This window comes from Ursus americanus, chromosome 16 (assembly GCF_024610735.1).
Source record: "Ursus americanus isolate L20-20 chromosome 16, mUrsAme1.1.p, whole genome shotgun sequence".
In the NCBI taxonomy this organism is placed as follows: Eukaryota; Metazoa; Chordata; class Mammalia; order Carnivora; family Ursidae; genus Ursus; species Ursus americanus.
This window is the reverse complement of record NC_142142.1, coordinates 43,339,485-43,351,857: the sequence shown is the minus strand read 5'-3', so window position 1 is coordinate 43,351,857 and position 12,373 is coordinate 43,339,485. Positions and strand designations below refer to the sequence as shown.

The following is a 12,373-nucleotide window of genomic DNA, read 5'->3' as shown; positions in this document are numbered from 1 at the left end:
TGTCTGCATGCTCATCTGTATACACTGTTTTTATCTGCCGATATCTGAGGTCAGTGGAAGCTTCCAAGTTGGTAAAAGAGTGTCCCCAAGCCCAGGAACACACAGACTTTCAAGGTCGTCATCAGGCAAAGCCTTGGAGATCGATCATTCATAGTATCCGTGCTTCCTAAGGCGCTAATTTCAGTTCTCCTTTGGACCAACAGCCATGTGTAGCTTGTGCTTTTATTCCCAGATGGATTATATACATTTTTCCAAGCTGATTTTTACTTGGCTACTTCCTGCCCACTTCCAATCTCTCTAGGACCCTTAATTTCTTGTTCCTTCCTGATGGGACCTCTCAGTTCGTTCATCTGTGAATTCCATCAGTGTCCTCTCTAGTCTTTTACAAACGATCAAGACTGATGGTAAACACACAGGATTTAACGTCAATCCTTTCCCACTAAGCTAGCCAAGCAACTGACAAACCCCAGTTGATTATATATCCAGAACTGCGCCAATGCCTTTTAAATTGAGGAGAGGAGAAGAGAAGAAGGATAGAAAGCTTTTGATTTGTTTGACTGAAATCTGTTACATTCTTGAAATGCACAAGGATTTCTCAATTAAGTCTTTAGTGTATGGGACTGGCTCCCCAGAAAGCTGCATTCTATACGCCTCTTTCTAGCTGTCCATGGTGAGCTATTACATATCACTCTTAAAACGTGAAAAGGGTTCAAATTAGCTGAATACAGTGAAGCAGGCAGTCATTTACAACATGCCACGAGAGCACCAGAATCAAATAAAACTCCACAGATTGTTGCACTGTACATTTCCCTCTTGTTCTCAAATTTTCACATCAGTACTCCAATTTAGGCAATAAAGGCAACGTTTTCTCTCCAGATAGTTATTACCAAAACAGAGGGAAGATAAAAGGGGTCTAAAGCTGGCACTGACTTGTTTCTTAAGTGCCACTCTACAAAATACACTTAAGTTTAAACCCACGAAAGCACGGCAGGACACTATGCAGCTAAGATTGCAGAGGGGGCAGGCCCTAAGCAAGACTTCCTCAGTTCTCAGGCATCTGCGGAATACGAGAGCTGAGGTTAGTTTGATGTGGGCTCTAAAAGGATGACTCCTAAGGGTGCACTAAGGGGTAAACAGTTTCTTCTCATCTCCTGTAGTCATTCCTAGCTCAGTGGTTGCACCCAGTTACCTAGATATCCCCTACCTGCCTCTTCAACCAATCACTCGTCTCTCTCTCTTTTTTTTTAATTGGCACCTCCTAAATCTCACAAACCCATCTACTTCTCTTCATGTCTACTGCAACCGTCCTAGCACACAGCTTCTCCTCTGAGTTATTGAACTGGCGATCTCACTGGTCCCCTGTATCCTCTCTTGCCCCATCCAATTTATTCTCCAAACTCCATCCAGAATGTTCTAGCACAATGCTGTTCTACTTAACATCTCTTGCTGACTCACCACGGCTCTGTATGACCTGCTTTCACTCACCTTTTACCTCTGACCCCTTCGCTTGCAAGGTTCCTGCCATGGATCTGTACAGATCCCGGCATTCTGCTTTATAGATACTGCACAAATGGTACCTTGTTTTTGTCTGGGAAGTTTTAAACCTATCCCCTTCTCTTTTACCAAGTTTTAAAATTCTTCAGTTAAAATTCATTTAGAGCAAAATGTCACTTGTTTAGGGAGGTTGTTCCTAATACATTTTTTACTTTTCCTTTATTTTTTTATTTTATTTTTTTTAAGAATTTATTTATTTATTTGACAGAGATAGAGACAGCCAATGAGAGAGGGAACACAAGCAGGGGGAGTGGGAGAGGAAGAAGCAGGCTCCTAGCGAAGGAGCCTGATGTGGGGCTCGATCCCATAACGCCGGGATCACGCCCTGAGCCAAAGGCAGAAGCTTAACCGCTGTGCCACCCAGGCGCCCCTACTTTTCCTTTAAAGCACCCAGTTTTAGGTATACAGTCATTTTTATGATTTATTTTTATCATTTTGAAAAAAGGTATGTCTCCCCATTAAACTATAAGCTCACTTACAGTGAGCAAACCAGTCAGGGACAATGCCTGATTTGTTCATTATCTCCCAGGACCTAGCTGGGTGTCTGGCCCACTACAGACTTTCAACAAATGTTTGCTGAATGAATAAATGAACGCTTTTTCCTTTCGCCCTTCTTATGCTATCACACCCCTTGCATCATCTCCTCGAAGACGTTTCAAATAATAGTACCAGGATCTGATGTTTTATTATTATTATTGTTATTATTATATTATTATTATTATTATTTTAAGTGGAGCCCAAAGAAGGGCTTGAACACATGACCTGAGCTGAAACCAAAAGTCAGACGCTTAACCAACTGAGACGCCTCTCCTCGAAGACATTTCAAGGCCATAAACAAAAAATCATAAAAGAGAGAATGTCTTATAAAAAGGATGTCTAATCACTTTAAATACATAGGAAATAAGGCAAAAACAGTACCTTAAATGATTAAAAATACAAAAATAATGAGCCATAGCTACCATCTCCCTTGGTGACCCCACCCATACTTAAGTTCTATCACTTTGATGCAAATGACTCTGAATCCGTCTCACCATCTACCCCCCGACCCAACACCAGCAGGTCATCTGTGCCCTTAGATACCCACCTGACCCTTGGAACTCTAAATGCCCCAAACCAAATCCATCACCTTTTCTCAATGTGTCATTTTATTAAGTTCGTTCTTTCTTTTTTTTTCTAAGATTTTACTTATTTATTTGAGAGAGAGAGAGAGAGAGCACAAGAGCGAGCACAAGCAGGGTGGGGCAGAGATAAGCAGACTCCCCACTGAGCCGGGAGTCAATATGGGGCTCAATCCCAGGACCCTGGATCGTGACCTGAGCTGAAGGCAGACGCTTAACCGATGACTGAACCACACAGGCGTCCCTTCAGTTCCTTATTTCTGTGACTATTACCATGGCAATTACCATGCCATCCATGCTTGAAACTTTCTATTCATTTTGAGCCTTCCTTTTTCTCTTGATCCCTATCAGTCAATGGCCAAGTCCTAAAGATTCCCACTCTAGGCGTGCCTGGGTGGCTCAGTCGGTTAAGCATCTGACTCTTGATTTTGGCTCAGGTCATGATTTCAGGGTTGTGAGACTGAGCCCCACATTAGGCTCCATGTTCAGCGGGAGTCTGCTTGGGATTCTGTCTCTCGCTCTCCCTCTGACCCTCCTCCCCCTGCGTGCTCTCTCTCTCAAATAAATAAATCTTTGAAAAAAAAAAAAGATTGCCAAACAAGAACCCCCCTCATCCCTTCTTTTCTATCCCCCCTCCTTGCATGAAAGCTAAGGGCTTCATTATAGAAACAATTTAACTGGTCTCCTCCCTGCAATCCCACCTGTGTTCTGCTACCACTAACCAAGCCTAAACACATCTCTCGAATACATGGCTCCCCTTCTCAAAAATCTTCCGGAGAAACATGATGCGACCAGCCCATTGTTTTTCAACATTTAACTGATATCCCCCACTTTTGATTAACATAAAAAAATCTCATATCCCTCCTGCACCTTTATTATTGAAACAATAGGGATTTTTTTCCACTCCTTAAACGTAAAACTGCAAGACTCAACGTGCTTCTTCAAACCCTACTCCCTGTATTTGGAGCTCTGCTGTGAATCGCCATGATTAGACTACGGGCTCTCCGAAAGTGGGGCCTGGGCCAGCGCCCAGTAGGTGACAGGCGCCCGACACATGTTTATGAAATTAACTATGAAACCGTGACATTCAGGATCATCCGTGACATAAACTCAGTCCAGCTTTCCATTTTACATCCTGCGAACCCTGTACTTGCTCTTCACCAGCCCAGTTATTCCAGTGGTTCTTAAAACAAGGTGCCACGACCAGCAGCACCAGCATCAGTCGGAATTCATCAGAAATGCAAATTCTCAGGCCCCACCCTATCCCTACTGAATCAGAAACTCTAAGGGGACAGCCTCGGAATCTGTGTTTTCACAAGCACTCCGAGTGATTCTATCGCATGCTGGAGCGTGCTAACCACTGAACCACACTGCCAGCATACCTTGGGGATACTGAGGTTTGCTTCCAGACCACTGCAATAAAGCAAATGCCACCCTAGAGCCAGTCAGAGGAATCTGTTGGTTGGCCAGTGCACACAGTTACGTGAACACTATACTTCAGTCTATACAGCGTGCAACAGCACTCTGTCTAAAGAAACACGTACGTACCTTGATTAAAAAATACATTATCGCTAAAAAACGCTCACCGTCATCTGAGCTTTCAGTGAGTCGCAATCACTGATCAGGCCACTATAACAGAATAATGAAAAAGTCTGAAATACTGCAAGAATTACCAACATGCGAAAGAGACACAAAGTGAGCAAATGCTCTTGGAAAATGGGCGCCGACAGATCTGCGTGAGGCAGGGTGGCCACAAACCTTCTGTTTGTGAAAAAACACAGTATCTGCAAAGTGCAGTAAGGCAAAGTACAATAAAACGAGGTGTGCCTGTGCTTAGCCTTCGGTAGACCGTCACATAACTTCGCTGAAATTATGCCTCTTTTTGTTTACACATTAGTTCAACTGGCATTAGGAAATGCAAATGTATTGTTAGCAATGTCAATATTCTGAAAGTGCAAATTGACTAAAATTGTGCACATCGTACCTGTCAGCATTCAAAGCTTATTACAGATTTTGCCAGCTGGGGGGATCTTGAGCAAAGATACCTGTTTTCAGTTTCAAAGTCAAAAGAGTTAGAGGCTTTAAATGTAATGATTCCAATTTTCCAGAGTTGAAGGTAGGTCCTTACTGATATTTATCTGGCCAATCACTAAGCATGCTGAGAAACATGTTGTTAAGCCTATAGTTGACTGGCTACTTCCAAGTTCTGGTTTTGGTAATTTCCAGACACGACTCTTCACCTTGTAATTGATTTAAAAAATATAGGTCCCACCCCCTTTCAATAATGAGATATCCAAACTCCAGTCCATACTCATTATTTAACATACTAACTCTAACACGATTGTTAAATGCAGAGTTTTAGAGCTGGGGAGGGCTTCTGAGACCATGTCCCCCAACACCGTTGTTACGGGAGAAAGAGAGCTAAGGTTTCTGACAGACACAACTTTAATACAAAGGAAAATCTGACCATCTGTGGGGGTGACTGTGTAGAGGCAGCCTGAAAGCTTCCTGGAGAGCGTCAAAATTTAAATGGCCACGGGGCGCCTGGGTGGCACAGTCGTTAAGCGTCTGCCTTCAGCTCAGGGCATGATCCCGGCGTTCTGGGATCGAGCCCCACATCAGGCTCCTCCGCTGAGAGCCTGCTTCTTCCTCTCCCACTCCCCCTGCTTGTGTTCCCTCTCTCGCTGGCTGTCTCTATCTCTAATAAATAAATAAAATCTTTAAAAAAAAATTTAAATGGCCATGTTATTCTACGTATTTCTATCTTGTTTGAAATGCTGTGAGTACCTGTCTTAGGAATTTTTAAAACCCCCCAAATTAAAATAAAGTGGGAAAAAAAGTGAAATCTGCTACTTAATTATCACAAGGTCTTGAGAATTAAAAAAAAAAAAAAAAGGTATTGAATACTCCAGTAAGAAAATCTCAGCAATATTACCACGAAAACACATTACTTTATACAGAGGGTTTGTCCCCTCACATTCAAACACGCTCTCATTCCTAACGCAGAGCGGAAAAGAACAGGTGAGAAGAGACAAAGTCTGTATACAGAGAATGACTGTAAAGATTTCACATACATCAAACCTTTTAATAACATCTCAGTGAGAAGCAATGTCTTTAATATTGTCCATCTGGCTCAAGACACCAAGGCCCAGAAAGGTGAAAACCGTCGAGCAGGGCCCAAAGAGCGGTAACAGCCTTACGCTTCAGTCTCCTACTGTGAGAGCCGTAGCCTGTGTAAACCGCCACGAACGCCCTTCGGGGAAGGGGGCGAAGAGAAGAGTCCCACACCGGATTCCCAACAACCCGCGCAAATACAGAGCCGAGTACCTGTTGTTGTTCCGGCAGTTCCGACAGTTAACGCACTCCATCGGGTCCGTCTGAGGTACCGCCGCGTACACGCCACCACCCTTGTCAGGAAGGAAGTACAGGGGAAAAGAGAAACGCACGGCGTGAAGAGACCACAAACCCATAACCAAACAGCCCCAATGGGAAAGCCAGGCCAGTGACAAACGGCCACACGGTGTAGTCTAACCAACCCCTGAACAAGGTTATGTTTATCATTATTTACCAATAGTTACAAATGGGTTCCTTACGACATTAAAACTACAGTCTGCGAACCAACTGCCATGTTTTTTTTCCATGTATTTTTGTCCTGGAAGGAGCCAAAGAAATGGAGAAATTTAGTCACTTCCCCTTCAGTGGTTCAAATCGACTGGCCCCCCAATACACTGTACATTAGAGACTCCTGTTCATTTGTACTCTTCTCGCAGTCATGGGAGAATTTTATGTGACGCCAGTTGGAGAAACAGGGTGGAAATCTGTTTGAATGATGTCACAAGATAAACCCATCTTCATTTTCCTGTAATTATTTCGATTAGGTCTGTTCACTTGACTACACTAAGTTTTAAAACATGTTATATTTTTCCAGATGGAGTAGATTCTCAGCCAGCAATGACTTGGAGGGGAGAATTAATATTTTGATGTTGCTTTTGGCGGAAACTGCCCGGCAATTAAGAAAAATGCCCAGATTAACACATACCTCATTGTAAAACGCTTGCCTGACACATACAATGGCAAGAGTTCTTCACAGCTGATGTTCAGAATTGAACCAGCCTTTTGGTCAGAGTAAAAATTCTGCTTTCAGATGAAAAACAGCAGAACGGAGTCTGATACGGGTGGGAGACGTTGTCACACTGCACCCAAACCCAGAGTAGTTCTTTGAGGTTAAGGAAAGTTCAGGCAATTGTTTTTCCCAGAATACTTTCCATTTCCATTCATCTCATAACAACAGCCAGAATCTAAGCAAACCAAAAGCACTGAAAACGTCTCTCAACATTCCTGATCCAGCTAGCAACAGGAATTTTTAAGAAAACATTGCGAGAAAGTATATCTTCTGCTACGTGCCGTCTGTGGACGTCAGCTCCAAAACTTCACGAAGTGAAGTTAAGCTACGGGTAATGTGCTTAATCGAATCACTAAACACATCAAAGTTAATTCGATGATTTTTACGATCGCCAGTATTTTTAAATATGTCCCCATTTCCTCCCACCCCGAAAAGACAAGAAAACTAGTGAGTAAAACCCACAGATGGTAGCCTCTAAAATTATACACCTAAAGGGGCAACTATTATTTAAGTAGCAATTCGTTGTTCAAAAAACCCAAACTGTTGTGTCCAAATCCTCAATCAAACATCAGATTTATTTTTTCTCCTTCTTATGGAAACAGCATGTGCTATTCAAACCTTAATGCTCTCTTGTTTCGTTTCTTGGACAACGTTAGTAGCTTGGACTAGGAATAGTGACCAAAAAAGTTTACAAAGTCTGAACATAAGCCACGCCTTTCCATGTAAAATAACGAAATCGTTACTCTTTTGGTCCTGAGATGCATTCAAGCAAATTAGGTATTTTTCTACAATATTCTTAAATTAGATCACACAAAACCCATTACATGTCCAGCTTCAAGATACAAATATATATTACAGTTTTGTTCTCCAAATGTAATATTTTAATAAATCTTTGTTGAAGTTGAAGGTGAAAAAACTAAACTTTTTCAAATTTTAGCACCTTGTGGGTTATGGAAAATTCATCTGTAATCAGAACATGGACAAAAACGTCAATGAGGGCTTAATGGTACAATGAGTGCAACTAAACATACCACCTGTTTGACTGAAAAATAACATGGCCACACATCCAAACCATGTAATAAAGCAAACTCCCTAATGCAGAGAACCTCTCTCACCAGCATAAATGTAAAATATGCTAGCCGTTCTATTCCCATTTCAAAAATTAAACTACATCACTAAGTTATCCCGAAATAAAGTATTTTTCAAGGTCTATCACTCCTTGTGGCTAAAGAATACTAATATTATAAAAAGCAAAAATCCCGGGACCGCCTGGGTGGTGCACCTGACTCTTGGTTTCGGCTCAGGTCATGATCTCAGGGTCGTGAGACTGAGCCCCGAGTCAGGCTCTGCACTGGGTGCAGAGTCTGCTTGCGACTCCCCTCCCCCTGCCCCTGCGCTTTTTCTCTCTCTCTCAAATAAATAAATCTTTAAAAAAATAATAAAAATTATAAATAAATAAAGGCAAAAATCTTACAGGCAGCAACCCTACCACACGTTGGCCACAACAAGCAAAAACTCACTATAGGTTGGAGGTCACAATCTGATGGCCTGCAGACAGGTTCCACGTGGCCTACAAAATGCTTTCAAAAACTGGAATTAGTTGCCAACATGTAAAAAATCTGGCAATTTTGCCAAGATTTACAAGATGCTTTGAAAAAATCAGAAAACCCGGTAACCCGGGGCCCTCAGTTCTCTGTGCCAACAACTGGATTGAGTTGCAGCTGGTGCTCTCGGACTGCTACGGCCTCCACTGTTTCTGTCTCATTGCCAGCTTGCTTTGCTCAATTTCACGATCTGCCCGACCCCTCTAAAGCATATGAGTTTCCAGACTCCGCTCTTAATGAAGCAAATTTAAAGTACTGGGTCCACTCAACGCTCAATGGTATTTCCACCTCTCAAGAATAACTTCCAGCCAGTTTGTTACTGGTATTCCACTTTCACTATGAAATAATTTTAAAACATAAAGCAAATTGATGAACATACTATCACCTGACAATAGAAAGCTTAACGGAGATTACTCTGGATCAAGGGGTTGCCAGTAATACCTACTGTTTCCAGTCTAATAAACCCATGAGGTTTCTATGTTGACAAAGGCCAAGGAGGCTGACCCTGTTCTTGCTCCCTGGCACCATGGGGCACAGGGAGGCTTTATCTACAATTAGGTCTCTTACATTTACTAGGTGACGAGGATGTTCAAAATCCACATGTGTCCTGGTTAGTGAGCTTGTGTGCCCCGAGTAAAGCCCTCCGTTTAAGCTCCCGTTCATGATTCCGTTGACTCCATTCGGGATCTTATGGTGAAGATGGGAGCAACCGTTGCTGAGACCCCCATTGCTTATGAAGCTTCCATGAACATTCCCATTTATCCGATTTGTGCCAGGCAGAGTAGTGTATTCCACCATCTGCCCATTAATATCTGACCCCTGGTAGAGATAACCTGGAGGGTCATATTCTGTTAAGAGAGAACAAAAAAGAAAAAAAAAAGTAAGATGGTGAAAAAGACAATCTTCTTGCGTGGGCAGTTTTATTAATAAACCCCTAAGAAACTACAAATACGCTAAAATAAAATGCCCTAAATGTGTTCACTTAAAGTCTAATTATGAGATATGCTTTAAGAAAGTTATTACTTTTTCCTTGTGTGGAGATAGCTAGGAACTTTAAGTTAATTAAGGCTTTGTTAATGGGAAGAGAAATTAACCAGAGAGAAATTACTCAAGAGTAATAAATCATGCAAATTGCAACTATCTAAGTACTGGCAACATTAAGAAAAAGTGTTTAAATTCCCACACACTTCAAAGTGCTGAGAGAAACTATAAAACAACAAAAGGCAAATGTTAAATAGAAATAAACAACACTTTTAAATGAAAGGATGGAGTTGTGTATACATTCACTGACTATCAGTTCCTTGGTTAATACGGCCCGTGTGGAAGTTGCGGGTACTAAAGGCAAAAGGCTCATTATTCCATTTCCTTATATGAAAAGCACTTAAATAGTTGCCTCAAAATTCCACTTTCCAGAGGCATGCTTGCTAGATATATTTAGAACAAGCGTAACAGCCCTTAGAAAATACAGCACCTACACTGTACAAGACTTGTTGGCAGAGTTTTGATAAAATCTTCAAAGGTATTAGAGCACGCCAAGACTAGAGTAGGCGTCCTTCCTCCTATTACCGAACTTCTTGCACAGGTGAGTTACCGTCACTATACCTGCTTATCTTTTCCATCAGACTAGAAGCTGACAGGGCAGAGACCAGGTTTACTTTTTACCACTGTATCCCCATTGTCTAACACAGTGCCAGGCACGTCAAAGACAGCCAGTGAGTACCTTCTGGAAATGGCTGAATGAACATCACCACCATATATTTCCATCTTTGAACATATCACCAAGTCACAAAGGAAAATGACCTCAACCAGATTAAGCTTGCTCAGACGACCAGAGCAACACTTTTCTTTTAATGATTCAGCACACACTCACACAATTAAAGTCCATGACACCGAAACCATTTAGGAAAAGACCCAATCAAATGATCTCCGACCCTTTTAACCTGGCAGCACCACCACCACCTCTCTCCCTGTCTATCTCCTAGAAAGCACCGATTCGATAAAAACAAATCACCTTTTTTTCCCCCTGAACTATTAGCTGTGATTCTCTTTTTCTGGGGACAAAGGGGAAACCAAAAACACCTCCTCCCACCAAAGACTGAAGTCTCTGCTTGATCCGATTCCCCTGTCTTATAATAGCTGGGGGAACAAGAAAGCTGGGGAGGGGACAGAACTAGGGAAAGAAGAGGGAAAGGGGGTTCTAGGTTATCTGTTTTCATACAGCACCGTCACTTCCATTACTAGATACACGTGGGGAGACAAGATGCCAGGCTGGAGCAGTATGGGTACATCAGGGATGGAAACAGGACATGTTACCTTAATTTGTATCACTCAGTAACAGTAACATAGAAAGGTATTCCTTTCCCTCATTCCCAGCCTTTTCTACTCCCGCTGACAAGATGTGTACCAGTACGGAGGTGTTCCTGCAGCAATTCCAAAGCTCCTGCTTCGAGAACTCATGCTCTTTGGTGGTCTGACAAAGCAGAGCTTCCCAGCACGGAGTCGGCTATTTACATAGAGACCTGCCTGGTTCTGGCTTTGCTGTTTATTTCTCCTGGGCGATTTCGTGTGACGCCCCACTTGCTCTGGCTGACAGCTACAACAGTCCTCAAGTCACCTCCCCTGCCTGCAGAGTATCTGACGTGCTTTATACCGTGATGCTAACCCACGGAAGTATTAGAGATCAATATTTATCCTGACAGTATTTTCCTCCCCATCTTGAGAAACAGACAAGGAAACACTGACGAATGGCTTACTCTGTATGGTGTTTTGCTGGCGGTTCTTCCACAGGCACATGGCAATGAAGACCATGAGGATGAGGACCATCACGCCCAGCACACAGCCAACGATCAGATACAACATGTCGCTGCTTCTAGCGGGGCTGGCCGCAGGCCCGACGTTGCGTCCACTTCCCGGAGAATTTGGAGGGGTACTCAAGTCTTTGACAGGATCCTCAGAAGCTCCAGGAACGCGTTTCACTAGTTGACATATAAAGGAAAACATGATGTCAGAGTGCACACAGGCTCCATGCAATGGTTTACTCTCCGAAGGAGGTCTGGTTGGGAATGCAAGCCAGTCTGTTTACACTTGTTACTGAGATGATCTGACCACCAGTGAGTCACAAAGAGGGCTCAAAAGTTTAAAAATCTAATGTGCCAAAGTCTCAGTCCACAAATTCTAGAGACATCATAAAATCAGAGAAACAAACGCCCTCGGTCTAACCCAAACTGCCATATGATTATCTGCTCAATTGTACTTGGAGAAGACTCCCCATATTTCAACTTAAGGATGGGACAAAAACTTCTTTCTATGTGCCACACTTTGAGCTGAATAAGATTGAAAATTACATAAATTTATGCCTCTTTGATGTGACTGATATTAAAGATATGACTGTGGACCATTCAAACAATTATATACAATTCCAAAAACCTCACGCTTAATATGAAGCATTCCAAAACCGACCACCTCTGGAGTCCATGTAAATGAAGTTCTTTTTTTCTTTTTCTTTCTTTTTTTTTTTTTTTTTTAATATTTTATTTATTTATTTGACAGAGAGAGACAGCCAGCGAGAGAGGGAACACAAGCAGGGGAGTGGGAGAGGAAGAAGCAGGCTTCCAGCCAAGGAGCCTGATGCGGGACTCGATCCCAGAATGCCAGGATCACGCCCTGGGCTGAAGGCAGACGCTTAACGACTGAGCCACCCAGCCGCCCCTAAATGCAGTTCTTTCACCTAATTCATTGATATTCTGGAAGACAGTGACAACAAAAGCTAATAACAGGTGGGACTCAAACCCCATTTTTTCTGTCCTCAAATAACATGTGCTTAATGCTTTAAATGCCATAGAAAAGCAGCAGAGCATAGGGGCGGACAGCCGGCTCTCTGGAACCAGACTGCCAGGTGCATATTCTGTTCCACCACTTATCCTTAGCTGCATGACCTTGACCTCCGGGAACCAGTTTCTGCATGTGGGAACTGG

At 42.7% G+C, this 12,373-nt stretch overlaps 1 protein-coding gene across 7 annotated transcripts in view; it reads right to left on the bottom strand.

Annotated features, from left to right (window-relative positions):
* CDON (cell adhesion associated, oncogene regulated) overlaps positions 1 to 12,373 on the bottom strand; it is a 98,352-nt gene that overhangs the window by 12,600 nt on the left and 73,379 nt on the right. For 6 of the 7 annotated variants that reach the window (XR_015726974.1, XM_087868301.1, XM_045798086.2 and 3 more), the window contains exons 16-18: positions 11,153 to 11,374; positions 8,967 to 9,247; positions 6,000 to 6,079 (exon numbers count right to left, since the gene is read on the bottom strand). Coding sequence is in view for 6 of the 7 variants with exons in the window: in XM_087868301.1 (XP_087724427.1) it covers positions 6,000 to 6,079; positions 8,967 to 9,247; positions 11,153 to 11,374 (583 nt within the window). In the remaining variant the exon portion in view is untranslated. The remainder of the gene's footprint in view (positions 1 to 5,999; positions 6,080 to 8,966; positions 9,248 to 11,152; positions 11,375 to 12,373) is intronic. The other variant, XM_087868303.1, reaches the window with a different exon arrangement.